Source organism: Setaria italica, chromosome IX (assembly GCF_000263155.2).
Source record: "Setaria italica strain Yugu1 chromosome IX, Setaria_italica_v2.0, whole genome shotgun sequence".
NCBI classification, from domain to species: domain Eukaryota; kingdom Viridiplantae; phylum Streptophyta; class Magnoliopsida; order Poales; family Poaceae; genus Setaria; species Setaria italica.
In genome coordinates, this window is record NC_028458.1 from 52,858,381 (window position 1) to 52,884,806 (window position 26,426).

Below are 26,426 nucleotides of genomic sequence, written 5' to 3' on the forward strand. Positions count from 1 at the left end.
GAGCTTAGTGCTGGTCAAGTGAAGCATTGAGGCTTATTACTCTTGGTTGTTGACGTCGTCTTGGTGATTCGGAGGTTCTTGGTGAGCTCTTGGAGATTGTGGGAGCTCCAAGAGGAAGATCTTGTACACGGTTTGAAGTCCACCGTTCCGGAGATGGAGAAGGGACATTCTTAGTGAGCACTCAAGTGTTGGTGGCTTGAGGGGGAGCAAAGCCCTTACTGGGTGCTCCAACATGGATTAGGGGGGAGTGTCAACTCCTCGATACCACGGGAAAAAAATCCGGTTGTCTCGTGTCCTCTCTCTTTATGTTTCAGCACTTCTTTTGAGCATTTACTTCCTGCAATTTACTTGTTGTTTTGCTCTTGTTCTTGTTGTGTTTGTTTTGCTCATATCTTGCCTAGGTTGCAATATATATGTTAGTGTGCTCATTGCTAGGTTTTATCCTTGATAGTGTGCTTAGTTTATAGGTTTGAACCTTGTAGTTTGGGCATCACTAGTTATCTAGGTTAAGGTTTGTTTTTCTCTTCTAGAAATTAAAAAAAGTTCCAATTCAACCCCCCTTCTTGGGCCATCGATCCTTACAAAGTACCTAGTTCTAATTTTTGTGATTTATTAAGCAGACAGACACATTTGAGCAAAGCTGATTAATATCAATCACAGAGCATTATGGTGATAAATATGTTCTGAATACGGGAGCCAAACTAAACCAGATTTCAGTGTTTGATACTACTATAAATGGACTAAAAAATATATCAACTTGATGGAATATTTTTTAGATGCTAATGAATAATGAGTTCACCAGCACCAAGATTAAGAATGATATGAATGGAACACACTATTCAGCAACATGATTGAATGCTTCATTGTATCATACTGCTATGCAGTTATTATCACTGATGTAACAAAGAAAAAGGGAACTTCACTGATTGAATGAGTTGACATTCTGTTCTCAGCAGAGCAGTTAAAGACGTACGGAACTTGTGATGATGTTTCCCACTCTTTGCAACAATCAATATTCATGATAAACATGAGTTCATTCTTGGATGTGACTGAAATGATTATATGCAAGATTGCATAGAGAATAGTGCTACTGGCTTTGTGTTATTTCAGCTCTCAGTACTACATAGCAGCAGGAAGAATTGGAACGGAAGCTATTTGGTATGCAAAATACAAGAGGCAGATGTGATTTTCCAAAAAAGAAACTGAGCAGTTTAAAAAAAATGGGTCTGCATCATTAGAGAAGGAATACGGAGCACACCTTCTTGCCATGATCCATGCTTTATTTCCTATGCAACTCCATTAGTAGGATGCTTACCACATACTTATACAGGCTTCCAGTTTCAAGCAGGTGTGCTTTTTCATCATTTAGCTGCATTCCTCCACTACCAATACAAGAAAAACTATTAACCACTTGGAAACTGAAATATGCAATTGAACCAGAAGTTCCGAAACTCTACCTCCTTGGGATGCCAATCATCATTGAAGGAAATCACTAGAAGCCTCGTTGAAGAATGGACCTAGACTATGGCCCATAACCATGAGTTACATGTTCCACAAGGCCCATAGCTTTCCTTTTCCCATCTTACCTGTTCGTACTCACAGTACTGATCCTTGTCGTGATATTATGTTATTCAAACTCCAAATCAGTATTTGAAACTGTACAGACAATATCCACTTACTAATTTAGGTGCTTCTACTCATTAGTGGTCTGCTGCCTAGCAAGCAACAATAGATAGTAAACACCTTCCAAGTACCATGCCTGGAAGCAAGTCACTTCATAAGTCTGACCGATCACTAGATCTCCATGCGAATTTTGCTTGTCTGCTTGTTATTGAAGTTGCCAAGCTCATGATCTCTTATGAATTACCCTTCCATGAATCTTGCTTTTGGTTCTCTAGCAGCAGCGAAAATCAGATAATGCTTGAGCAATGAAGCTGTTAACGGACTGCCTCTATGATAGGTTAGTGTTCTTACACAATACTGCACATTGCAAGTACTTCAAAATAAAATCAGGAATTTCTGCCTCAATACTTTTATGTCTTCATTGACATGGTTTACAAGCATTTTTTTCCTATTGCATTCTGTTCCTTTAGGTATATTGAGCCTATTAGAATGAACAAAAAAAGTAACCAAAATGCAAGATAAATCACCAGATGCGATATTTGCCAGAAAATCTATAGATCAATGCAAGAAGTTTGTGTACACATTCTGATTTTTTTTCTCTTTGCTTTGTTTTTATTTTATATGGATGTGAGAAGATCAATCATAAGAGGCTCACAGTCGAATGAAACTTTGATGCTGGAAGGTGTGTGTATGATTAGGGCATCCTGCAACAGTAACCTCTAAGATACCAAGGTTACCCTTGTTGAGTCTTTGACTCAACACAGGTTCTGTGTGTACAAGTACAATGTTTCGTAAAAAAAACAGATACCAAGGTAGGTGATATACTCTAACTTCATGGCTGACCCAGCAAAAAGAATTTCTGTAACCAATAATCCACTAAGGTTGCTTTCTAGCAATGCTCAAGAGCAAGATGGAGCAGTAAGTGCAGTATATTTCTATCATTATTTGCCATTGCAATATCACAGCATGTGGGTATATGCTGTGCTTAAATCTAAAAGAGAAAATGGATATTCTAGATGGAGTGCATTGGGAATTTAACTACATGTTTCCGCTTTCCATTAACCAATAGATTAACCTCAATGATTCTATGAACCTACAAACAAAGATCAGAATTCAGAAGTCATAACTTGTAGGTAAATCAATTTGACAGAACCTCAGCAATCAGCGCAACAAGTGGAACTTCAACTATTTGGAAATTACAATGTCAAATAACCGTCCTTGGGTGCTGACTGTAGGTAATTCTACATGTAAGCACAGTTTGCCTGATTGCTGTGTGCCCAAATTTCAGGAAAGTAAAAGGTGCACGACAATAAACGAAGAAAGTTGATTGTGAACTTAAAACAGATCATCTATTGTATTCCAAAGGAAGCGTACTATATCAGGATTTTATTTAGACGATTGCAGTTTATATTATCGAAAAAGGAAAAGGTGGTTAATCTTCCTACATGAGTACGTGACTGCATTGTACCCGCAACAAAAATTAGAAGATGGAGTCTATTAAATTACCTGTGGCAGGAAAATGGGCGATGGTGTGCTAGAAAATCATCACCTTACGCTGAATTTGATCATAGTATCAACAGAACTCGCGAAACACCGATGAGCCATTCCGGGGCGGGCCTATTTCATCGAATACCTGGCGCGCACCCTCGAGGGAGCTGATGGTAATAATCGCAATCGTGTGCAATTGTGCGATCTCACAGCAATTGATCACTAGATCGAAGAGGCACCATCTCTTTGTCCAATCAGCCCATCTCAGTCCTTAAACAACTCGATGTGAATGCTAAATTTCTGGCATGGTTTACTACAATGTCCCACGGGTCGTGTGATTTGTGAGTTGTGACTAATGAAGAACCACACAACTCATCATAGAAACCTGCAAATCAAAGATGTTCAGATGCTGGGACCTTGGCCGGCAGATTAAGGAAGCATTTTCAGAACGTTGCATAATTTTGTAAGGCATGGAAAATTTCAGCAGCGAATTTACCGAGGACACAGGAAAATTTCTCCTTATGGTGATTGGCCATACTTCCCTTGCAGGTGTTGGGATCCTCTGCCACGAATGATTACGCTACGGCGAAGGGATGAGGCTTCCGAACTCGATCACAATCCAGAACACCCATCAATCACCAGACCTCCACCGAGGTGAGCCATCGGAGGAGCTGGAGGGCCTCAGCTACGGCGTAGTTGGCTGCGCTGGCACGGATGCTTTGCCTCTGGCCTGCAGCTTGTGGCGCGTAACTCCATGGCCGCAGCCGCAGGCCGCCGACGATGCGGCCTCCCCCCTTCTCAGCAGGATGCGGACTAGGGTTCGGGGGATGGAGAAACCAGTGAGATAGCCGTCGCGTCATGTAGTGGAGGCGGCCTGAGCACTGACGCTGATTCGGGGGGCTCCGAGCCGGCCGTAGCGGCGGCAGCGGCGGCGATACATTTTTTCAGAAAGCCCCCCAAATCGGATCGCGATTATTAATCGCGATCCGACAATTTTCATAAAACCCCTAAATTGGATCGCGATTATTAATCGCGATCAAAATGTTTGCACAAAAGCCCCTAAATCGGATCGCGATTAATAATCGCGATCCGATTATTTTCATAAAACCCCCTAGAAGGAAAACTGTTCTTAAACTCAGCCCTTCCCGTCCGGCTCCGGCGACGGCCGCCTCGTCTTCACGAACGCGCCCGCGCGCCTCTTCCGGCTCCCCGCTCCCCCTTGCCCGAAGAATATCCCATGCCGCACTCCCTCCTACTGTATCTCTCCTTGGACAAAGAGATGTGCCTCTTCTATCTAGCGATCAATTGCACACGCGCCACCAAATTCAAACCCCATCCTCCATAATCTAGATCGCACAATGCACCCTCCACCACCTCCCTGCATCGGCGCACGCGCGCAGAAGAGGGAGGCACGCGGCCGCATCGCACGGCAAGCGGCGGTAGGGCATGCGCGATTGCGCAAAGCGGGCGCTGATCTCGCCGCCGCGGCGGTGGAGACTAAGCGTCGCCTGGTTAAGTGCGGACAGGCAAACGCACGGCGGGGGGACTAAGCGGGCGGGAGGAGGACGGAGGTGGGATCGGCGGCAGCGCAGTCCCGTGGATTGGCTTGCGAATTCAGGCGGGCGGCGCGACTTGCAGTTTCAGAGTCTCAGGAGAGCGGCGGGAAGGAAGAGCCACCGCCTCTCTCGCACGCCGTCCTCTGTTACAAACCTCTCCCATCCCCCACGCCCACTGACACGTGGGTCCCAAGACTGACAAACAGAAAGGCCCAGCTGCGTCATCACTCGTCACGCTCCCGGCCCCTCCCCATCACCCCACCCCAATCCACTCCGCAGGGCAGGGGGCGCCTGCAGGCAGCAACCCATGGCTTCCCTGCCTCTGTGCCGCTCGCCGTCCTCCCTCCTCCCCTCATGGCCTCACCGGCCAATCTCCGCCTCCTTCCACCCCAAGAACCCCTCCTCCCCTGTCGCCGCTCACGTCTCCGTCCAGGACCCGCCTCCCCAACAAGACCCGGCGCCTCCCTCTGATTCCAGCCCGAATGGCAGCAGGCCCAGCAGCAACACGAGGTACCTCTGGGTCAACCCCAACAGCCCGCGCGCCGCCGACGTCGTCCGCGCGCGCGCCGGGTCCGGCCGCCGCTCGCGTCTCGCCTCCGCCGCCGCGGCGCTCGGCGCGTGCGAGCCCGCCGAGGCGGCCGTGGCGGCCGCGCTTGAGGCCGCCTTCCCCGAGCCGCCCTCCGAGCAGGACGCCGTTATCGTGCTCAACACGGCCGCCGCCGCCAGGCCGGAGACCGCCGTGCTCGCTCTCCGCTGGTTCCTGAGGAACGCCGAGATCCGGAAGAAGGTCATCCTCTACAACGTGGTGCTCAAGCTGCTGCGCAAGAAGCGGCGCTGGAGCGAGACCGAGGAGCTCTGGGGCGAGATGCTGCGGGACGGCGTGCAGCCCGACAACGCCACCTTCTCGACCGTCATCAGCTGCGCGCGCGCCTGCGGCCTGCCCAGCAAGGCCGTGGAGTGGTTCGAGAAGATGCCGGAGTTCGGGTGCTCGCCGGACATGCTCACCTACTCCGCGGTGATCGATGCGTACGGCCGCGCCGGGAAAGCCGAGGCGGCCCTCCGCTTGTACGACCGTGCTCGCGCGGAGAAATGGCAGCTCGACCCTGTGATCTGCTCGACGGTGATCAAGATACACTCGACCACCGGCAACTTCGACGGTGCACTCAACGTGTTCGAGGAAATGAAGGCGGCCGGGGTGAAGCCAAACCAGGTTGTGTACAACACAATGTTGGACGCCATGGGCCGCGCAATGCGGCCATGGGTGGTGAAGACCATCCACAGGGAGATGGTTGACCAGCAGGTGCAGCCCAGCAAGGCAACATACTGCTGTCTCCTGCACGCTTACACCAGGGCGCGTTATGGTGAGGACGCCATGGCCGTGTACCGGCTGATGAAGGACGAGGTGATGGACATCGACGTGGTGCTGTACAACATGCTCCTATCTATGTGCGCAGACATTGGCTACGTCGACGAGGCTGAGGAGATCTTCAGGGACATGAAAGCGTCCATGGATGCCCGGTCCAAGCCTGATAGCTGGAGCTACTCATCAATGGTGACTCTGTATTCTTCCACTGCTAACGTCCTAGGCGCGGAGGGCGTACTGAACGAGATGGTGGAGGCTGGCTTCAAGCCGAACATCTTCGTCCTCACCTCACTCATCCGGTGCTACGGCAAAGCTGGACGCACCGACGATGTCGTCAGATCCTTTGGCATGCTCGAGGAGCTCGGTATCAGCCCCGACGACAGATTCTGCGGCTGCCTTCTCAGCGTGGCGGGGAACACGCCGGATGAAGAACTGGGCAAGGTGATCGACTGCATCGAGAGGAGCAATGCTCAGCTTGGCGCCGTGGTAAAGCTTCTGGTGGATAGGAGCGCCTCCTCTGGATCTTTCAGGGAAGCTGCCAGTGAGCTGCTGGGCAGCGCCCGGGGCCTGGTGAAGATGCCTTACTGCAACAGCCTGATGGATCTGTGCGTGAACCTGAACCAGATGGAGAAGGCCTGCGCGCTCCTCGACGCCGCGCAGCAGCTCGGCATCTACGCCAACATCCAGACGCGGACCCAGACGCAGTGGTCGCTGCACCTCAGGGGCCTCTCCGTCGGCGCGGCACTGACCACGCTGCACGTCTGGATGAACGACCTGTACACGGCGCTGCAGAGCGGCGGCGAGGGCCTGCCGCCGTTGTTGGGCATCCATACGGGGCAGGGGAAGAACACGTACTCGGACAGAGGGCTGGCCGCCATGTTCGAGGCGCATCTCAAGGAGCTCGACGCGCCGTTCCACGAGGCACCCGACAAGGCCGGCTGGTTCTTGACGACGAGCGTTGCTGCCAAGCACTGGCTGGAGATCAAGAAGGCGTCTGAATTAGTAGCTGTGTAAACTGGTTAATTTAGGGATACATAGGATTTGTCTGTGTAATCTGCAGGTGTTCTCCCATCCGATACCTCCTCGACCTCGACAGATTTCTGCAGGTAGATGCTCGATTGCTTCATCGTAGCTTCTAAAGGTCCATTTCTACTGCTTTCATCCAGATGGTCACAGACCAAGGAATACCAGCTTCAGCTCATCATTCAATTGAGATATTAACAACTGTTCTTTTAACATTAGCATGTTATACATATCTGCATGCAAACGAGACCTACGGTGTTTTCAGAACACAAATGCTTAGCCACTTAGGTATTGGGAAGCAAAACTTGATCAACACCAAGCGAGTAAAAATGAAAAGTAGAGTGTTGAAGCGGAGTGATATCATGTTGAGTGTAAAATTGGTGAATAGCTCCTTGATGAAACCATTTAAGAAAGGAAACGTGTATATTATATTGCAGTTGTTTGCAGTAAAGATGCCCAATGCAGCATTCTTTACTGAATACAGCCTCAATAAATATATCAAAACAACAAGAATAAAAGAAAACTAGCTATCAGAGGTCTATCAAATGGCACTATCAAATGGCAGTGCCTATTAGTCTACTATTAGCCCTTAACATACATCAATCCTTCATCCATTAGGGTTCGCTTATGCATCCTCATGCTGTGAGCCATTCAGAGTTCACCCTCTGTCAAGGCATCATCCCAGTTGCACGGAGCATGGCAACATTGCTGAATTTGATAATTCCCCGTGAAATTTGCTCATTTATCGAGAAATTCCAGACCAGTGGCTGTCGGTGTCAATCCATGATCAGCCAAATATTGGTCATTGAAGAACTTGCTTAGATGCCTCATCCCACTGTCACAGAGAATTGTCACAATTGTATGCCCTGGACCCAAATCTCGAGCAACTCTTACAGCTCCAACGCAATTCATGGCTGAAGAACTCCCAACAAATAGTCCATCATTTTTCAGCAGGAACCTAAGTTTCCAAGTAACTGAGGTCAGATATCTGTATTTTTTTCATCCAATTCTGTAAGATTAAATATTAAACCGTCTAACAAAAACACAAGACTTCCATTTATTGCACCAAGTGAGATGTGGATACACTGATTAATACTTCTAAAAAATGCTTCATCCAACAGTTGACATTGCTTCCATTGAAGTTGGGGTGTCCCACATAAGGCATGATGAGAACTCGTAGGTCCAAAACAGATATCAAAAGGCATTGTTGTGGTAAAATAAAGGCAGAATGCAACAGGTGAAGATACGTGGAATGGCATAAAAGAATAAAAAACACTCTAGTTGAATATATCAACAGGTTATACTAAGCAAAAATTGCAATGCTTAACTTTATGCGTGCCCAGAACTTCTAACCATTGACAAAAAGTTTCAACCCTGCAACTGTGTTACCTTGACATCTCGACAGCTTCCCTATCTGTTCCTCGATAAGCTCCATCCAGTTCTGCCATCATGAAATTTCTAGTGACCCTGTTGATTCCTATTCCTTCAGTAATAGTATCAAAAGGGTTCTTCAGCCTTTTTCCCTCGGCCTCCTCTTTTGTGTACATTACCCCTCTAGTAACCTTGTTGAACAGACCAGATCCGGGCGGGTCCATTAAAAAGCATTTAATGTTCCTGTTCTTTTCCTAAGCAAGGGGTATCATAGTTATAGAAAGATGTTTACCAGAGAGGAAAATACATAATAAATAAATCAATAAGCATATAACCTTAAGATAGCATGAGACTCCAGCAATGGTGCCACCAGTACCAGCTGCAGCAATGAAGGCATGAAGGGATCCCTTAGTCTGTTCCCATATCTCAGGACCAGTCCATTCATAATGTGCTCGGTAATTTGCCATATTCTCAAACTGGTCAGCGAAGAAACCTCCTTTTGAATCAGAGCTTGGATCATATTTCCCTCTGTGCGGCATTCCCGTACTGCCATGTGCTGGATCATTATTTTGTGTCTTTTTTGACTCTCTCTGCATAGTTTCTAACTTGTCACGCGAATTGACATGTGCTAAACCATTAGTTTGTGTCTCGTTTGATTCTCTCTGCGCTGCTGCTAATTTGTTTGCTTCTAATGCCCTTCTTCTGGCAATATTGACAAAATGGTCTCTGTGAGTGATTGAAACAGGGCGCACTCGTTCAACTGTAGCTCCAAGCGCCTCAATTATTTGAGACTGGAAAACAATAGCATAAGTAAATTACATGAACAGGAGCAAAGCAACGAACACTCAAACAGAGAACTGCTGACTGCCAAGATGTATAACCTCGTGCAGAATTACAGCGACTAGCCTATGACAGTCTTAGCGTAAATGCTCAATGAAGCATCTAACACAGTTCAGCACTTGAACTGGTCATATTGAAAGACAAATCAAGTAGCAGTAACAGATGCTACAAGGTAGAATGTTGTAAGAAGCAAAACAAAAAAATCTCAGAAATTGTATAACTTCCCTACCTTCTCAATGGCAGCATCATCAGGAATAACAACATGACACCTACAGCCATAAGCTGGAGCAACAGTAGCCAGGCTAATAGCTGTGCTTCCAGCACTCCCCTCTGTTACAGTACCACCGTAGCTGAGATCTCCAGATTCTAAAGCCTGAGAATGATAAAAGCTCTAGTGTCGTTAAGTTGAAGGAACAAGTAGGAACAATGAGTGGATATAACTAGGATCCTATGACCCACCAACTAAAAAGGTGAAGTAGAACATGACTGTGCTTAGAGAACAATTTCAATTGGATACATGAGGTCGAAATTAAAAGCTTCATGCTTTCTCCAGAATTAAAAGACGTCCTCAATCTACCAACGAATCTATGCATGCTAAGTACCAATTCTACGACTTCTCGCTAGGAACTCTGCAATTATTCCTCTCCTACCAAATCATTTTTTCGATCGAAATAGAATTGCGGAAATTACCTCCTCGATGATCTTCACCGCAACGCGGTCCTTCACGCTGCCTCCCGGGTTCAGGAACTCGGCCTTCCCCAGAATCTGCAGCCCAAGGAAGAACAGTTGCAATTCGCCACCTCCAAAACTTGCTCGGGCAGCAGAGCGCAGAAAAAACATATAAAACATCTACATGCCTACCTCGCACCCTGTGGCATCAGAGAGGCTGTTGATGCGGATGAGGGGCGTGTTGCCGATGGCCTCCACGAGACCCCTCCGTCGCGTCCGCCGGCCGCTCGTGCGAGAGGGCCTAGCTGTTCGAGCCCACGGGACCTTGGGGGTGCTACTGCGGAAGATGATATAGCAGGCTATCAGGGATACGGCGGCGGCCGCGGCGGCTGCTCCTGCCGCCGTCGCCGCCGCCATGGCGAGCGAGCGAGCAAGCGAGAGAAGAGAACGGGCGTCTCGAGAGCTGCGGTATAATGGGCCAGAGGGGGAACCACGGACTCGGTTCGTATTATTCATGCGAGAGATGGGGCCATGAGCCCAAGAGCGATGAGGCCCATCGCGCTGTGACGGTTGGTTCAGTTATTTCAATCGTCCTCTAAAAAAACCTTTCGCTAGAAATTTTTTAAGCCTGAGATCGAGCAACAGGGAATTATTTTTTGTGGGACCAGTAACATAGATTTTGGTGTTGATCATGCTTGGTGGACAGAGCAAGATGGCAGAGAGGAATCTCGTTGCCATTTCGAAGAGAGCAGGTAGGATTGTAGGAAGTGAAGCACTGAAGTGGAGCATCTGCGTTAGGTGGAAGGGATCGGACAAGGGAGTGTCTTTAGGATGGGGGGATTCTACATTTAGGAATGATAATGAACTCATAACCATTTTCTTTTGTCTTCTAAGAGCATCTCCAAGAATATTCAAAATATATTACTAAAACTCGATTTTGGGAAGGAAAAACATTACTCCGACAGTTGTCTAAACCACTGCCCAATTTTTTTGCACGTCCAATCTGAGCATCAACATGAGCTATTTTTCACCCAATCCGTGCAACGCCCATGGGAAAAGTGCCGTCAGTTTTTTTTTTGTCCACATATTGTTGATTTTTTGATATAGTTTTTGGGAACTGTTGGGTGATGAGTTTCTTTTTCTTCCCAAAAGTTTTTGGCAAGATCCAAAACCAATTGTTTTTAGGATTTTATTTTTTAGACACTTTTGGAGATGCTCTAACAGGTAAAAAACAACTTTAAAGCAAATCCAAATATGGAAGTTGTGGTAAAATCAGCGGACCCAATGATGGATGCACTGTGGGCTGCCTAGGAATAAAAATTTAACCTCTTTTCTTACTATATAAAAGTAACGCTTTATATAATTAGGCAAAGCCCCTCCTGTTTTCTTAAAAAAAGTATCATTTTCGTCAACCAACAAAAAAAATGAACACGTGCTCTTCTTAAAACATGGAAATAATTTTTTTTACCAAAAAATAGTGATATTTTGGATGGTAATATACTTTCTATCGTTTGTAATTCTATTTATCTCAATTTATTAGACGAAAATTTTAATATATTAATATATTTGAATATGTGTTTCATAACATATGGAAATAGCAAACGAGAGGAGCTAACGAAAACACCAAGATTCATTGTCACACTCTTCACTTCTTTTTTACGGTTCCATTACATTAGTAACAACTCTTATTCGACAAAATAAACAATTCCTCAAAAAAGGGCACAAACTGATTTCTTTCTTTTCAGCAGTCACACAAAATTACATTTGTAAACTTTGAGGTATAGCTTATGTGTACAGAGGATTACAAAGAAACAAGATAAGGTGGCGACACAACTGCTGGCTTTGTTGTTCAAACAACCTCCCAAATGGAATAAATTACACCACAGCTGGCACACGCTTTTTAAAATAAGTCACATGTTGCATCTGTAAGAAACAAAGAAAAACGAACGATGTCAGCTGAAAATAATGTAGGTGTAATTAGGTTTAGTGCAAAATGTTTGGAAGCAACTGTTCACCTTCCATTGTCTCAAAAGAGAAAAATAAATATTCAGGTTATTAATCACATGGTGGTGAATTGAGAACGCATACCTGTACATGACAATATGTTATTTGCACTTCTATTACGTAGCCTGTTGCAAAAGGAAGTCCCCAAGGACGGAGCTTGCGCTGTTGTCCTAAGGGCTACGTTCAGCACTGGAGCTGTTTGCGTTCCTCTCATTTTCCATAGCTTCTTGATGTTCGCTACATTGAACTCCACATTCATCATTTCCATCAAATACTTTTGTGTCGCTCTGCCCTTGTGAATGTGAAACATTCAGATGTGCCTTAGGATTTGGGTTTTGTTCTTTGTTCTCTTTCCCAGCATCAGAGGGCATTTTGATTCTTGGTGCCCACAGATGATTTTTCGTGGGACGTTCACCCTTGGCAATGACCGTTCTTGCTCTGGGGCTATCGAATCTCTTAGCAACCCTAGTCTTCTCTGCAGATTCTGCTTCTGAATTAGGTTGCTTCAACACTTTCCCTGCTATTGACGGCCTTGGTTGAGATATTGGCCTTCTCCTATCAATGGCTTCAGGTGAGGATGGTTGAGGTGACACTCTGGCTGTGTTGGGTTGTCTTGGTTGAGATGTTGATCTCTTGGTAGTGACTTTTTTGTTAATATCCTTTGTAGATGAGTTGGATATTTCATTTCTCATGTCATGTTCGAGTGACTTCAGCCTCCTTTTGAGTTTGTCCTATAAACAAACCGAAATTAAAGAAATTGCTTTAAGGATTGGATGGTTTAAATTGATTGAAATAGTCATTTAGTACAAAAAATACTAGCTATTTAGGATTGCTTACATTAAGTTGGGCTTCAATCTTTGCAGATTTCTCTGCTATTGTTATCTTGTCACGCAGTCGTTGTATCTCTCCCTGCATGATTGTTAAATGGTTAGTTCTCCATGTACAGTTTCAACAGCATCTTTTTGTATCATGACATCGCTTCAAAATATGACACAGCATAGGGTACCTGCAAGAGCCTTCGTTCTTCAAGCCATCTCTTGACAGGCATCAACTTATCAGAGTCGTCTTTCCATTCGTTCGCCGCTGTCGATGCAACACGATTGACATAAACCTTGGCTCGTGCTAGCTCCCTCTCAAGAGTTTTCTTTTCCTCCTACAATTATAATATCATCTGAATAATCAAGGAACTGATGGAACCCAACATCTAAATTACTTGCTCTCTAGTTCCGCACTTACATTCAACTTGGCAGCCTGATTCTGATAGAAGTGCACTGCATTGGCAACCTCACCAGTCTCAAGAATTGACTCCTCAAGCTCACTAATGGTATGCGTGAGCTTCTCAACCTCCAATACCTTCTGCCTGTTAGCCTTTTCTAACAATTTGTTCTCTTCCTACAGGTGAATACAAGAAAGAAGGATTAGTACCACAAGTTAATTCCTATGCAATTAAACGAGGGCTAATGTAGGTACATGGTATATCTCCATCTGTTTCTTCAGTTCGATGTTCTGGTTCTGAACATCCTCTACAATCAGTGCCCTCTCAAGTGCGCTACGCAAAATATTCCCTGCTTCGACAAGCGCCACCTCCTTCAACTTTACATGCCGTTCTAGCGCCTTCTTGTCATCCTGGAGAACTGCAATCTAGCGACCAGAAAAGCGTCCATGCACAAGAATTTATGTAACTATGGACATTTGTAAGTGGTTTTGATGGTGAAAGTATGTATCCAGAGTTTCAGATTACCTCATGTCTGTACTTTCTTATGTCTGACTCCAAGGGTGCGATGATGGCGTCGAAGGGAACTGATTCCTCGTCTTTTTGGGAAGAGTGGATCCTTCTTAGTGTTGCCTCTGCAGCGAACTGTGCAGAAAGTGCTTCTTTACGCTCATTGCTTAGTCGTTTCACATCCAAATTCTGCCAGATCAAGTAAACTTGTTACAACAACGAGAAATAGTAAAGCAGACTTCGGTTTCTATGCAAAATAATAAGCAGCAAAAACCAAACTAATTGATCAACCTTTTGCTCAAGCTGTTTTTCCAAACTTCTCATCTTCTCGTCCTGTTTCTTTAGTTCCTTGCTCAGCTACAAAATACGAAGGAATGTCAATACAGTAAAGGACTAGTCATCAATAACTTTGCTGTGGAAAGTGGAAGTTTGCTTGCAATGGGCAATGCAAAGCAAGTCAAGCAAAAGGGATTGCAAGTAATTGAGTAGCTAGGTGATTTCTTGGTCCATGCCTCCTCGGTGAGGCCCAAGATTTGTTTGATGTGTTGGTGCATAGGTGTCTGGTATTTCTCCTCCTGGAGTGTCAACCTTGGGGGGTGATGTAATTTTTAAACAATATAGCTCTCTTTTAATGAATGATAAGAGTTCCTGCAACCCTTTAAGAAAAAGGAAAATAAACTCAAGCTGGAATTTAACTCGTTGAGCAAATTACTTCAGCAATAGCCTTGTCCTTCAGAGCTTCGGTCACCTTCAAGCCTTTGATTTCACTGTATGCATGTCCCAGCTCTCGCTCCTTTTCTGCATGGAACTCTAAAAATTAGTTTCAAATAGACATGATAAACCTTTTTTATATTTATAGAAATAACTTTTTTTAAAAATATATTCTTTGAAAACTGACGTGGTTCTACTTGACGCTTACCCTTTGGAAAGCATAGCCAAATAAATAAATAACTGGCTCTGGTTAGATTATTAAGTTTTACAAATTTTATTTCACCTTCCCTTCTGAGTCACTGAGAAGTAATTTGATAGATGTGGAGTGGTTGAATAAGACATGTGACAACAAACGATTTGGACAGAGAGTTTCTGCACTGAAAAGCTCAGAGTACGGATATTATAAAACATTAAAGTTAGATATGATTATTCTACCTTGCAGTACAATAATTAATAAAACAGATTGGGTGAATCCACAATTGCAAAAGGGTTAAAAGTCGATAGCAATTAAAAAACATGTAAAATTACAACCTCTGTTTATTGAACTAATTAGCTTGTCCTAAACGTCATATATTTAAAACAGAGGGAGTATTTGCATACGAATCAACTGTGTAACTCATAGGTCACAACACCACAAGGGCCCTGCACTGTCAACAGACACAAATAACTGTCCTTAATTCTTGATGATAACTAGGCTACAACTATTGTTTGGGTTACATTTAATTGAAAATCATGAATCAATTAGAATGGGTGCCGATAGACATCCTACCAACTATGCATGCTTATTCTCCATTCAATTCCTTGACATCCTACCAACCACGCATACACTGAAATTTTCCAAGGTTTTGTCACACCTGTAACTTAGAATTTGAGCAATTCTCTCCACCAACTAAAGGAATAGGGTTACTTGTACCACTGTGTTTCCTTTTGTACAGTAGAAAAGGTTGTTTTATCTGACTAAAGCTTTTTATTTAGAGTCTAGAATCGCAGCCATCCAAAGCGAGCATGCTTAACTTTTTCAATTGAATAAAATGGTATTTCTAAAGTAAATTTGTTTGCTTTACATAGTAGCCAATATTCATGCATCGTCCTTCTGCAGTTATTTTCAGCATGCTGCTTACTGCGTCACAAGTCTGCCAAGTTAATTCCAGTAGATATTAAATATGGAGGGGAACTGAAACGACTTATGATTTTTTACTGACGCACTATTACTTTTTTCATGGAATTAAATAAGGTGAATTCACTCATACTGATTGATCAGGCAGTTTAATCAACCTTGCAAGTTGCAGCAGCAAGGTTGTCAGAAGTTTCTACTGACATATCTTTCCAAGACAGTCATGCACTCGGGTAAAATGGTGCACTTATTTAATTAGACTTTGCAGTTTTTAACTATATGAAAACCTCCTTCTCAGATTCCAACCTTACTGTCAGACTTAGTCATAACTGTGCAAATGTAAATTACTTCAAAAGAAAAGGGATCTAGAAACGTGCATAGCAGCATGGTACAGGTTCCTCTGGGGCTTCTAGGCCCTCTCTCCAGGTCACAAACTGGGGCATCAATTTGGAGCTCATAGGGAATTGATACTGGAACCAGGAAGACGAAGTATGCAAATTCCTCAAAGTTCATTCATGATTCATATATACTACATAATAGCACGATCATGATAAATTTATCCATGATTCATGTTGCACAATGCACCGTCACTGTGGAGTTATGGAAGCAAAGTGTAGCATAACAAAAGACGATGATGGTGCACTTATCAATATAATTATCTAACTACTACGATCATATGCATGCATATGTGCTACGTAGAAAAACAAACCTCTGAGGAGATTCTCCAGCCGATTGAGCTCGTCGACGACGGGATCAGAGTGGCAATGGCCATGGAACATCTCCTTGCCATGATCAACCTCTCCCAAGCTACCCATCTCTTTCTCCCCCCACAATGCTAATAAGGAAGGCTTGGCCACAAGCTAGCTATAGCTCTGGCTGCTATAGCGCTAGCAGTTTCTGCTGTTCTCACCTAATGATAGGAAGAAGAGCTGCACATCCAAACCAGTCGGTGTGGTTGGGATTATATGCGCTGCAGGTTTCTTCAGGAGCACCCCATTGTCGCCATTCAGCTTACGCGGGGAAATTGACCTGAGGAGTGGAGGCCGGATGAGTGCGCTTGAAGAGAAGGCACGGCGGCCGGGCCGCGGTGACAAATGGAGCCGTGGCCCAAAGTCACCCGTGTAGCACAGAGCTGGCATGAGAGTGACGCCGATTTTGGTGACCTTTTCTTGGAACCGAGTTACACTGCAAAACAAACATCTGATCCAAGCAAGCATAATCAGCAGATGATGAGCTGCTGAAATGGGACATTTTTATGCGCTGGTTTGGTATATATACCAATTTGTGCAATTTCCATACTTTCAATATTCATCTTTTACTGCTAGAATTCACATGAGTACGGCAGTAACGTGGCAGTGGTTAGATATTTCAAAAAGGTCTCGAGCTGTTACAAACTGAACATGATTAATCGAAAGAGGATCAATCTTCTCTGTGAACACAGCGTGACAGGACAATGTGTTAAATGCAACGTTGATTGAGCAATGGATATTGTTAATAATTAGCTGAGCACAAAAGGATCGCTTTTAAGGTACAATGCACTGCACCCCGTCAGAAACCAAAAGCAGCTGTGCATCGTAACCGTCACTGAGGAACCACAGATATATTGATGCACACTGAAGCGTGTAATGCCCCATTGCTGATGTTGACTAGGGAAGGAGCCTTCCCTTTGTCGTCTGTGTCGCCACAGAATTACTCATTGGATAAACTCCAAGGTTCCAAATGGCAGAGGGGAGAAGCATTGCGGATTTGAGGGCATAGAGACTTTTAAGGTAAGAAGAGGAGGCTTTGCTTCTCTTATAAAAAAATTTGGCACTTTCAGGACACTAAAAAAACTCTTAGCAAGGTGGATCTAGCCAACAAAGTGCTAACCTACCCCTCTTGTGATTACTCTTAATCTATAAACCTATAAGTCAGTAGGCCATGCACATATTTTATTTTGAAGGGGGGGGGGGGGTAGTCCGTGTGCATATTTTGCAGTTAAAATCATTTTCCGAGATAAAGATTGTAACTATTGGTGATTTCAAAGTCGTGAAATATCTTTTTTTATTAAGAGAGTTCATCAGTACATCTCCTCCGCAGATATTTTCCAAGATAAAGTTAGTAACTACCTTATGCAGGGAAGTCAAATAGTTTGGAACTGTAGGTGAAATCTGGGCAAATCAATCTATTGTGGGTGTTCAGAACGCGTGGACCTGTTCTTGTGGTCTCTGCCCTTTTCCAATAACTTATTTATATCTCCCATGGGACCATGGCTTTTGAGTTAACCCCACAGTTAGTAGCTTATGTGCATATTTCATTGTTATAACATTTTCCAACTATTACGGTAATACCGGCTTTACTAATTAGTTGAACAACTATGAAACCTCTGGATAAGATGTATGCAAATAAAAACGTGTGGAACTGTGGATATTTTCTTGTGGTTTTGGACTTCTCCAGCAACCAGTATTAGTAAAGAAGTTAGAAACTGGAGTCTCTTGACTAGTCTGATCAACATAGCTGTAAGCAATTATTTCCCTAAAAAAACCATAGCTGTAAGCATTATCATATTTGCAAGCTTGGTGCTAAATGATTTGTCAGGTCAGACTGAGAAAATATAACTCATGATAGCCTTTTTCCCTCATTTCTTGAGGAGATATTCGTGGCGCTAGCACAAAAGTACTCTTCCTTTATAAGTTTATAACCCACACACCTCTCTTTTGCAAGGATAAAAAGGAGAAAGAATCTTGTTCCACTATGACCTTCTTACTTGTAGCTAAAAAGCAGCACTAGGTTCGCGGTGCTAACCCCTACAAGGACTCCTTTAGCTCGATCTCCAGTAGGTGTACAGTAAAGGCATAAAAAACAAACGAAAATGTTGATGCTCAGTTAAAATAAAACTGGTTACTTCACTTCAACCCAGATGAAGCTGATAAAACTAGCCAGGAATACTTGAATTATTAGCACCTATTGAGCTAATGATGATGCATGAATTGGTTGTTGGAAACATATGGAGGTCAGGACTCAGGATATCACAACGTCAGTGCTAGTTGTTAATAGTCAGATCAAGATTAACCCACTAATCATGCTTGTCTAGAGTCAATAATTTGGATCATGAACATGATTTTTCTGAACTGGGACGCAGACCTAACCCCGCATGATGTATTGATGTTCGGAGTGTCTCAGTGCGTTTCCCTTTCATTCCTTTGAACCTATGTGCATTAATTTTATTGTAGAGATTAAAAAGTGATAACCCACTGGAGGGTTAATTTGTAGGTCAAGCTGCATTAGTGCTCTTGCTGTCCTTAATATGGCTCAGGGACACGTACTCAGCTTTTAGTAATGTGACATGAACCAAACAACATGATGTACTAGTGTGTTAATTGCTTGTACCTTTCCTTCTAAATCCAATATGCCATGGACTTTATCTCTTGAGTGGCCGATAATTATGAAGTAATGGTACTTGATAATGGCATTAATTTGTAGGTTAAGCTACAGCAATGTGGTTCTGAAAATGCTTTATGTATTACCATCTTAGATTTTTTTTTGTTTGGAGCTCTATTTTAGTATTTTTCAGAAAGCGACACAAAGTGTATTGAAAGTAACAGGAAAAGAAATCTACATACCACTTTTGAAGAAGGATCAGGCTTGAATTCATACCCTTAACCACCAAAACATGCATTTTACCACTAGGTTACATCAGTGCTTCATGGAAGAAGGAAAAAAACGTGTGTTTGTTTTCTAGACGCCACCATTTTGCCCAGAGGATTACAGCTTACTCCTCTTCTGCACTTCTTATATAATTGTCATAGTGATGAAAAAAAGGAAACTTAATCTTTTATAGTTGTTTCAATTTCACAAAAGGTCTTCTTCTTGTTATCTTTGACAGTTTTTTTCAATTCCACAAAGAATAAAGTGAAGTTCATTAAGCAGCCTTTGAAGGTACAGAAGACTGAAGCTCTTCAAATCATAAGAGGATAAGTGAGGAGCACCTTGTTGAGGACACCTGCATCAAAGGTCTCTGTACTGCATGCTTTTAATTCCAGGTTAAAAGGTTCACCTGAAAAATAAAACAAAACTATCAGACGGTAAAGTGACCCTCACATTAGCAACCAGCAAAGATATTCAGCGTAGATTTTTTCCCATCCTGGGGAGTACCATCTGCACAATCCCGGAAATACCCAGAATTCACTGGATGGTGAACACGCAATCCAAGAACTAAAAGCCATGAGTACCAGCCCAAACGAGCAAATTGATCGAAGCACACGAAGTTACCAGCTTAGTCATAAACGAAACCTAAACGAGTTACCAGATTAATTATTCTGAAGCGGTGGATTGGTGAGATATGGAATCCATGGATTACGGCGAGGCTTCGGAGCCGCGGACGGCGGCGGCGAGCTGGGGAAGACAACCACCGCCGGTGGCGCGGCAGAGCATCAGAGGAACGCTTTACGATTCGAACTCCGGGTCAAGCCGTGCTTTACGATTCGAGCCGTGTCTGACAAGCGGGCCCCGCAGCCAGAGGGCCAGAACGTTTAACGGGTCTAGGCTTGTGACCCACTCACGCTAAGCCGCCTCCTAGCCCTAAACCCTTTTCCGTCCTGATGGCGTCCTCCTCCTCCTCGCCGCCGCCGCCGCCGCCGCCGCCGAAGCTGCCGATCCCCGGTCGCCGCAACATACTCATCACCAGCGCACTTCCGTATGTCAATAATGTTCCCCATCTCGGCAACATCATCGGCTGTGAGCATCCGCCTCCCCCCAAATTCCTCCTCCGCTTCTCTCCCCCTTTGCTGTTTTCCGATTTCCGTCTGATGGGGATTCAATTCGATGGTCGTCTGCGCAGGTGTGCTCAGCGCTGATGTGTTCGCGCGGTACTGCCGGCTCCGGGGTTATAACGCAATCTACATATGCGGGACTGATGAGTACGGCACCGCCACCGAGACGAAAGCCATGGAGGAGAAGTGCACGCCCAAGGAGATCTGCGACAAGTGAGCACGCCTCCATTTCCCCTTTCGTTGCTTCCTAATTGTTGTAGAGGAATGGTTTGCTTTTATATGGTCGCGCTCGAGCTGTCTAATTTGGAAGCTTAAGGTTCAGGATGACTTGGCGAAGTGAGTGAATTTTCCTGGAGTAGCATATTCGTGCTGTATGTGACATAAATTCGTTAAATCCTCATGCGAGGTTTTGAATTTTGCTGGTATGAGGTTGGGTGCTCAATAATGAACTAAAGTAGTTTAATCTGCAGCTATGATGTTTGAGAACTAATAACTTGAATATGCTTGCTTATGGCCAAATCAATAAAATGGTTCACATATCAGTTGATTTGCTTGCTTTTTAGTGTCCTAGTAGTTAGTTGATGCTTTGATTTCTGCATGAGTTGATTGGTGATTTGATTTGTGCTTGTGCAATACTTAATTGATAACATAATCATTGATACGTGATTCTGTTTTATTTTTTGAGTTCAATGTGCTTATGTTGAATAAATCTAATGCCACGATTTTTTAGAGTTAAAAATGTATATCCTTCATGTTTATATGGATTTTCCTGCTGGAAAATGTAGGTACCATGCTATCCATGATGAAGTTTACAAGTGGTTTAACATAAAATTTGATAAGTTTGGGCGCACGTCCTCTCCTGAGCAAACAGAAGTCTGCCATGCAATTTTCCATAAATTGATGGAAAATAATTGGCTCACAGAAAATACCATGCAGCAGGTATAGCTTATTCTTCTGTACTTGTATATTCATCTTCGCATGTTACTTCTGTTACACAATTTTGTTTTTGTTTGCAGCTTTACTGTGATACATGTCAAAGATTTTTAGCTGATCGGCTTGTTGAAGGAACATGCCCAAACAAAGTCTGTAATGCATCAGCACGAGGAGATCAGTGTGAATCATGCAGCACTTTGTTGAATCCAACCGAACTTATCGACCCGAAGTGTAAGGTAAGCATGTACATTACTTTCTGAGCTGCCATTAAATGATTTAAGCATATAATGTTTCATCAAGTTGTGAATTATGAACCGCGTTCTTGTCTTCTGACTTTCTGTGTAGGTTTGTAAGAATACTCCACGTATTCGTGACACTGATCACTTATTCTTGGAGCTTCCTCTATTGAAAGACAAGTTGGTAAACTACATCAATGAAACTTCAGTAGCCGGTTTGTGGAGTCAAAATGCTATTCAAGCAACAAATGCATGGCTGAAGGAAGGGCTAAAGCCGCGCTGCATCACCAGAGATCTTAAGTGGGGTGTTCCTGTACCCCACGAGAAGTATAAAGACAAGGTTTGGGCATATAAATTCTACACTTATGCATCTTCCTGATTGTTAGATTTCCTCATTTTATTGATGATTATTTTCAGGTGTTCTATGTTTGGTTTGATGCACCTATCGGTTATGTTTCTATTACGGCATCCTATACACCTGATTGGGAGAAGTGGTGGAAGGATCCTGATAATGTAGAATTGTTTCAGTTTATGGGCAAAGATAATGTGCCATTTCACACGGTAAGAGGACTATAGCATTGCAGCATTTTTCTTAACTTTTTGATAGTTTTGGCATGACATGATGCCTGACTAGCGAGATCCTTTTGTCCTTATAATGTTATTATAGCTTCATTATTTATCAGTTTACCATCTATCATAAGTCCTTTCTCAGTACAGATACAGTTTGGTTGGTTTTCAACATATAGCATAATGTGCATATTAAACTCTAATGTCTAGCTGAGTGAGAATGATTGGCCGGTCCTTTTGTAGTTTTGTTCTATAATTGACCACGTTTAATTCTTTTTATTGTCAAGGATGTTTTATAGATTCCAGTACCCTACTTCATTTCACTATGTCCACGGCCTTGAGAGAAGATGTCTCACAATGTTTGTTCATTGAGGATATCAAGAATTTAGTTATTGCAATATCCACTCATGCCCCTAATTAAATGCTTTCAAAGAAGAGAAGTGGTTGCATCATGTTATCTAATACGGCTATGGATAGTCACTTGGAACCCGTACTTCCTTTGGTTAGTGCGCATGTCTTGCTATCGATGAACATTGTGAAGCGGAGGGAGTGCTAAGGATTTTAACAAAAAATAACATGCTCTTAAGTGTATAGATTTGACACTTACGACTTATGCCTGTTCTCCTTTTGGGTTAATTTATTTGATGAAATACAATTTTCAGATCATGTTCCCTTCAACACTACTTGGAACTGGGGAAAAGTGGACAATGATGAAGACAATAAGTGTTACTGAATATCTAAATTATGAAGCAGGTACATGACACGGTTGAGCTTTACCTAATGTTGATTTGTGCACAGTTGATATGTGTTATTAGTATTTTGCTAAATGCGTATTTACTTGTATTGGGGCCCCTCTGGTTTTTGGAGAGATGTTTATTCTTTTTTATAGTTTTTTGCACTGTCAGCACTGGATACTGAGCATTTCTCTGTTTGGCTGGTTACTTGTTGATATTGTGCTGCAAGAAAATATGGCATGGAACTTTTGTGGTGCTCATGCAACAAGATTGCTTATCAGTATTATCATTCTCCAATTTAAACTTGTACTGAGCTACCAGTACAAGTCTTGGCTTTTGTCCTCAGAAACTCTTCTCTTAGTCTTTGCTATACACTTGTACTGAGCTACCAATTTAAACTTTATTTCTGATAAATATAATTTAAGTGGTTTCTCTTGGATGGCCTACTGGTATGTCATTCACATCCTATTACATAGGAGCATGGCTAGTATGCTACGATCCAATTTGCTTTTGAACTTTGCTTGTGCTTATTTAAAAAAGATACTGATGTAAATGCATATATTGTAATCCTTTAATATACGTGTCCATTTCATGGAAATTATTGTTACAGGAAAATTTTCCAAGAGTAAAGGTATTGGAGTCTTTGGTAATGATGCAAGGGATACAAATCTTCCTCCTGAAGTATGGCGATACTACCTGCTTATGAATCGCCCTGAGGTCAGTAAAGATATTTGTTTAGATCAGTTCAAGTTTGTGATAGCACATGTTACTTTTTTGACATGTTTAATCTTATATACTCAGGCATCAGATACACTCTTTACTTGGGCTGATTTGCAAGCCAAATTGAACAGCGAGTTGCTGAACAACTTGGGGAACTTCATCAATCGTGTGCTAAGTTTCGTTGCAAAACCAGCTGGTCAGTCTGAACTAGACATTTTTGTGTGTACGAGGATTATCAATTGATCATCTGCGAGTCATCACTGTTCTTGTTGAGACTTCTGTGTAAGTTCATTTTGATATTGTTTTTGTAGGAGCTGGATATGATTCTATTGTACCTGATGCTCCTAATGCGGAATCACATCCATTGACAAAGGCGCTTGCAGAAAAAACTAGTAAATGGGTTGAGCAATATCTCGATGCAATGGAAAAGGTAACTTATTTCGAGCTATTCACATAACAATTCCAGCACTGCATGTTTAGCATTCTTTTGTCATGTCAGTCATCAGGTAGAATTTACATCAATGTGTTGATCTTTTTATGGCAGGTTAAACTGAAGCAAGGACTGAAGAGCGCAATGGCCATTTCCAGTGATGGAAATGCGTATCTGCAAGTAAATCTTTTTCAGCGTTTGTTTCTGCTAAGCCGCCCCCCCCCCCCCCCCCCTCTGACTGCCGTGACACTGAGTTATCATTGCTTTGTTAAATTTATGTAGGAGAGCCAGTTTTGGAAACTTTACAAGGAAGATTCGGCAGCATGTGCGATTGTGATGAAAACTTCAGTTGGTCTTGTCTACCTCCTTGCCTGTCTTCTGGAGCCTTTCATGCCGTCATTCTCTGAAGAAGTATGATCCTAGTTTTTACTATATCTTGTCAGACTTCCTTCGAATAGCATTCTTCCTCTGAATCTCATTATGCGATCCTTGTTGCAAGGTATTACGTCAATTGAACTTGTCCCCTGAAGAAAACCTGTCATTCAGTGAAGAAAAAGGAGAAATTGCAAAGGCCAAATCTCCTTGGGATTTTGTACCAGCAGGGCACACAATTGGAAAGCCTGCCCCTCTATTCAAGGAATTGGTGCGCCTTTGAATTTCAGAAACATATCTACCACTTGGCCATAACTTTACACGTCTCAACTTGATATGAATGCTGAATGCAGAGAGATGAAGACGTAGCTCTCCACAGAGAAAAATATGCGGGTAGCCAAGCTGAGAGAAGCTCGAAAGCAGCAGCTGATGCTGAAGCCAACAAAGTCGCTAACCAGCTCAAGGGCACGAAATTATCTGGTAATAATTTGGAGATTCTTATTTGTTCTTCTTGTTGGCTAGAATCATTAGGGAGAATAGCTTTTTAGTTGCACATTTGGAGACAAACAGAAAAAATCCGTGTTGCCTGTTGGTTACGTTTCCTTTTCCTTAAAAAAAAATCTATGATTTGAGTGTCTTCCATGGCAAGTTGCAACCTTTCTGTTGAAGTGTAGTCCTATTTGAATTGCTTTGTGTCAAGCTGTTTTCAAATTCTAGCTAGTCATTGGTTAGTCTTCCTCTCGCATCTCTTGCAGGTGGAGGTCCAAAGAAGGAACAAAAGAAACAATCTGGTGGTTCAAAATCGAAGACAGCAGAGGCAGATATTACTGTTGCAAAATTGGATATTCGGGTGGGGCTTATCAGGAAAGCAGAGAAGCATCCAGATGCTGATTCCCTTTACGTAGAGGAGATCGATGTTGGAGAGGACGCACCAAGAACAGTGGTCAGCGGTCTCGTGAAATTCATACCTCTTGAAGAAATGCAGGTTGCTCTTTCGAAGCATCTTTTGGTCTTTCTAGTGATGCATTGCGTCACTGTTTTTCTAACATCTGTCATGAATCTGCAGAACCGGAAAGTTTGCGTTCTCTGCAACCTGAAACCGGTGGCAATGCGCGGTATAAAGTCACACGCAATGGTTTTGGCTGCATCAAATGAGGACCACACGAAGGTGAGGCATCTATCTCACTTCCAATTCTGATGAACTTCAGCCCTCAAATTGTACACCATCACTGTATGGAGGTACCAGTCACTTTGATTTCTGATTACGATTGCTCTCACTGGTGAAGGTTGAGTTGGTGGAGCCACCGGAATCTGCTGCCGTGGGGGAGCGCGTCACCTTTGCTGGGTACTCCGGGGAGCCTGAGGCTTCCCTCAGCGGCAAGAGCAAGACGTGGGAGAAGTTGGCCGCCGAGCTGCACAGCAACGGCGAGCTTGTGGCGTGCTACAAGGACGTGCCCTTCACAACCTCGGCTGGGATCTGCAAGGTCAAGACAATAGCAAATGGAGAGATTCGCTAGGCACATGGCCGAACTGCAACCAGCTGACCGAATCTTTGCCTGGTTTCATTGGAAGTGATAGTTCCTGATTTCCATTTTGCAAAGTTTTGGTGTTTCCATTTGAAAATTTGCATTGAGTCAAACAGGTACAGACACTTCAAAGAAATCATGATTTAAAAGAACACCGAGAATGCCCTTCTAGTTGTACCACTTCTTTGTCTACTTATCACTTCAACGCAAAGGCTCCTTCGCGCTGTGCTCTGTTTTTCCCCTCCTTGATTCACTCGCTGCATGCCCTGTTTTATTCCGTATGAAATGAATGAAGTGTATCACCCTCTTCATGTAGCCCGCCTGCTGCTCTGGATTGCTGCGTAACTGCCTACCTGCCAATGCGTGGAAACGAGCAAGCAAGCAAGCTTGAATGCTGCGAGGACCTGTGATGAGCTTTGCGAATTGCGCAGCAGGGGGGCCTACTGTGCCGCCACGGATTCACGAGCGGCCATGATTGCCGGGTAGTTGCATGGCGTACAAATGTCATTTGTTGAGCCGAGCGCGCGGTGGCATCCACTCCAGTGCTGCGCACTGTTCACGTATGGGTCGCCGGCTGGTCCCTCCCTGCTGGGGCCACTTTTCGTTTTGTTTTAGTCTTTGCCCCTTCCTCTCTCTCTTTGCTGCGATCTGCGTTGCGACGGCCGGCCGGCC

At 43.7% G+C, this 26,426-nt stretch overlaps 4 protein-coding genes across 4 annotated transcripts; 2 read left to right on the forward strand and 2 right to left on the reverse strand.

Moving 5' to 3' along the window:
- The first annotated feature begins 4,914 nt into the window (after window positions 1-4,914).
- LOC101768935 (pentatricopeptide repeat-containing protein At4g16390, chloroplastic) lies at window positions 4,915-7,266 on the forward strand. Its single transcript, XM_004985127.3, has one exon. The coding sequence runs from the start codon at window positions 4,975-4,977 to the stop codon at window positions 7,042-7,044; it is 2,070 nt and encodes a 689-aa protein (XP_004985184.1). The 5' UTR covers window positions 4,915-4,974; the 3' UTR covers window positions 7,045-7,266.
- A 183-nt stretch (window positions 7,267-7,449) lies between these two features.
- Window positions 7,450-10,401, reverse strand: LOC101769344 (cysteine synthase). Its single transcript, XM_004985128.2, has 6 exons — window positions 10,126-10,401; window positions 9,955-10,029; window positions 9,494-9,637; window positions 8,760-9,215; window positions 8,443-8,678; window positions 7,450-8,011 (listed from the first exon to the last, which is right to left on the reverse strand). The coding sequence occupies exons 1-6, from the start codon at window positions 10,348-10,350 to the stop codon at window positions 7,792-7,794; spliced, it is 1,356 nt and encodes a 451-aa protein (XP_004985185.1). The 5' UTR covers window positions 10,351-10,401; the 3' UTR covers window positions 7,450-7,791.
- Window positions 10,402-11,545: 1,144 nt separating this feature from the next.
- On the reverse strand, window positions 11,546-16,431 carry LOC101769745 (microtubule-associated protein 70-4). Its single transcript, XM_012848680.1, has 10 exons — window positions 16,195-16,431; window positions 14,373-14,458; window positions 13,952-14,017; window positions 13,679-13,849; window positions 13,408-13,578; window positions 13,174-13,329; window positions 12,944-13,090; window positions 12,775-12,846; window positions 12,022-12,668; window positions 11,546-11,856 (listed from the first exon to the last, which is right to left on the reverse strand). The coding sequence occupies exons 1-9, from the start codon at window positions 16,298-16,300 to the stop codon at window positions 12,108-12,110; spliced, it is 1,536 nt and encodes a 511-aa protein (XP_012704134.1). The 5' UTR covers window positions 16,301-16,431; the 3' UTR covers window positions 11,546-11,856; window positions 12,022-12,107.
- A 3,590-nt stretch (window positions 16,432-20,021) lies between these two features.
- On the forward strand, window positions 20,022-25,981 carry LOC101770288 (probable methionine--tRNA ligase). Its single transcript, XM_004985130.3, has 17 exons — window positions 20,022-20,201; window positions 20,305-20,449; window positions 21,022-21,175; window positions 21,253-21,405; window positions 21,515-21,745; window positions 21,823-21,966; window positions 22,635-22,725; window positions 23,317-23,423; window positions 23,508-23,622; window positions 23,738-23,856; window positions 23,971-24,036; window positions 24,139-24,267; window positions 24,356-24,499; window positions 24,582-24,708; window positions 24,984-25,213; window positions 25,295-25,396; window positions 25,515-25,981. The coding sequence occupies exons 1-17, from the start codon at window positions 20,066-20,068 to the stop codon at window positions 25,743-25,745; spliced, it is 2,424 nt and encodes an 807-aa protein (XP_004985187.1). The 5' UTR covers window positions 20,022-20,065; the 3' UTR covers window positions 25,746-25,981.
- The last annotated feature ends 445 nt before the right edge of the window (window positions 25,982-26,426 follow it).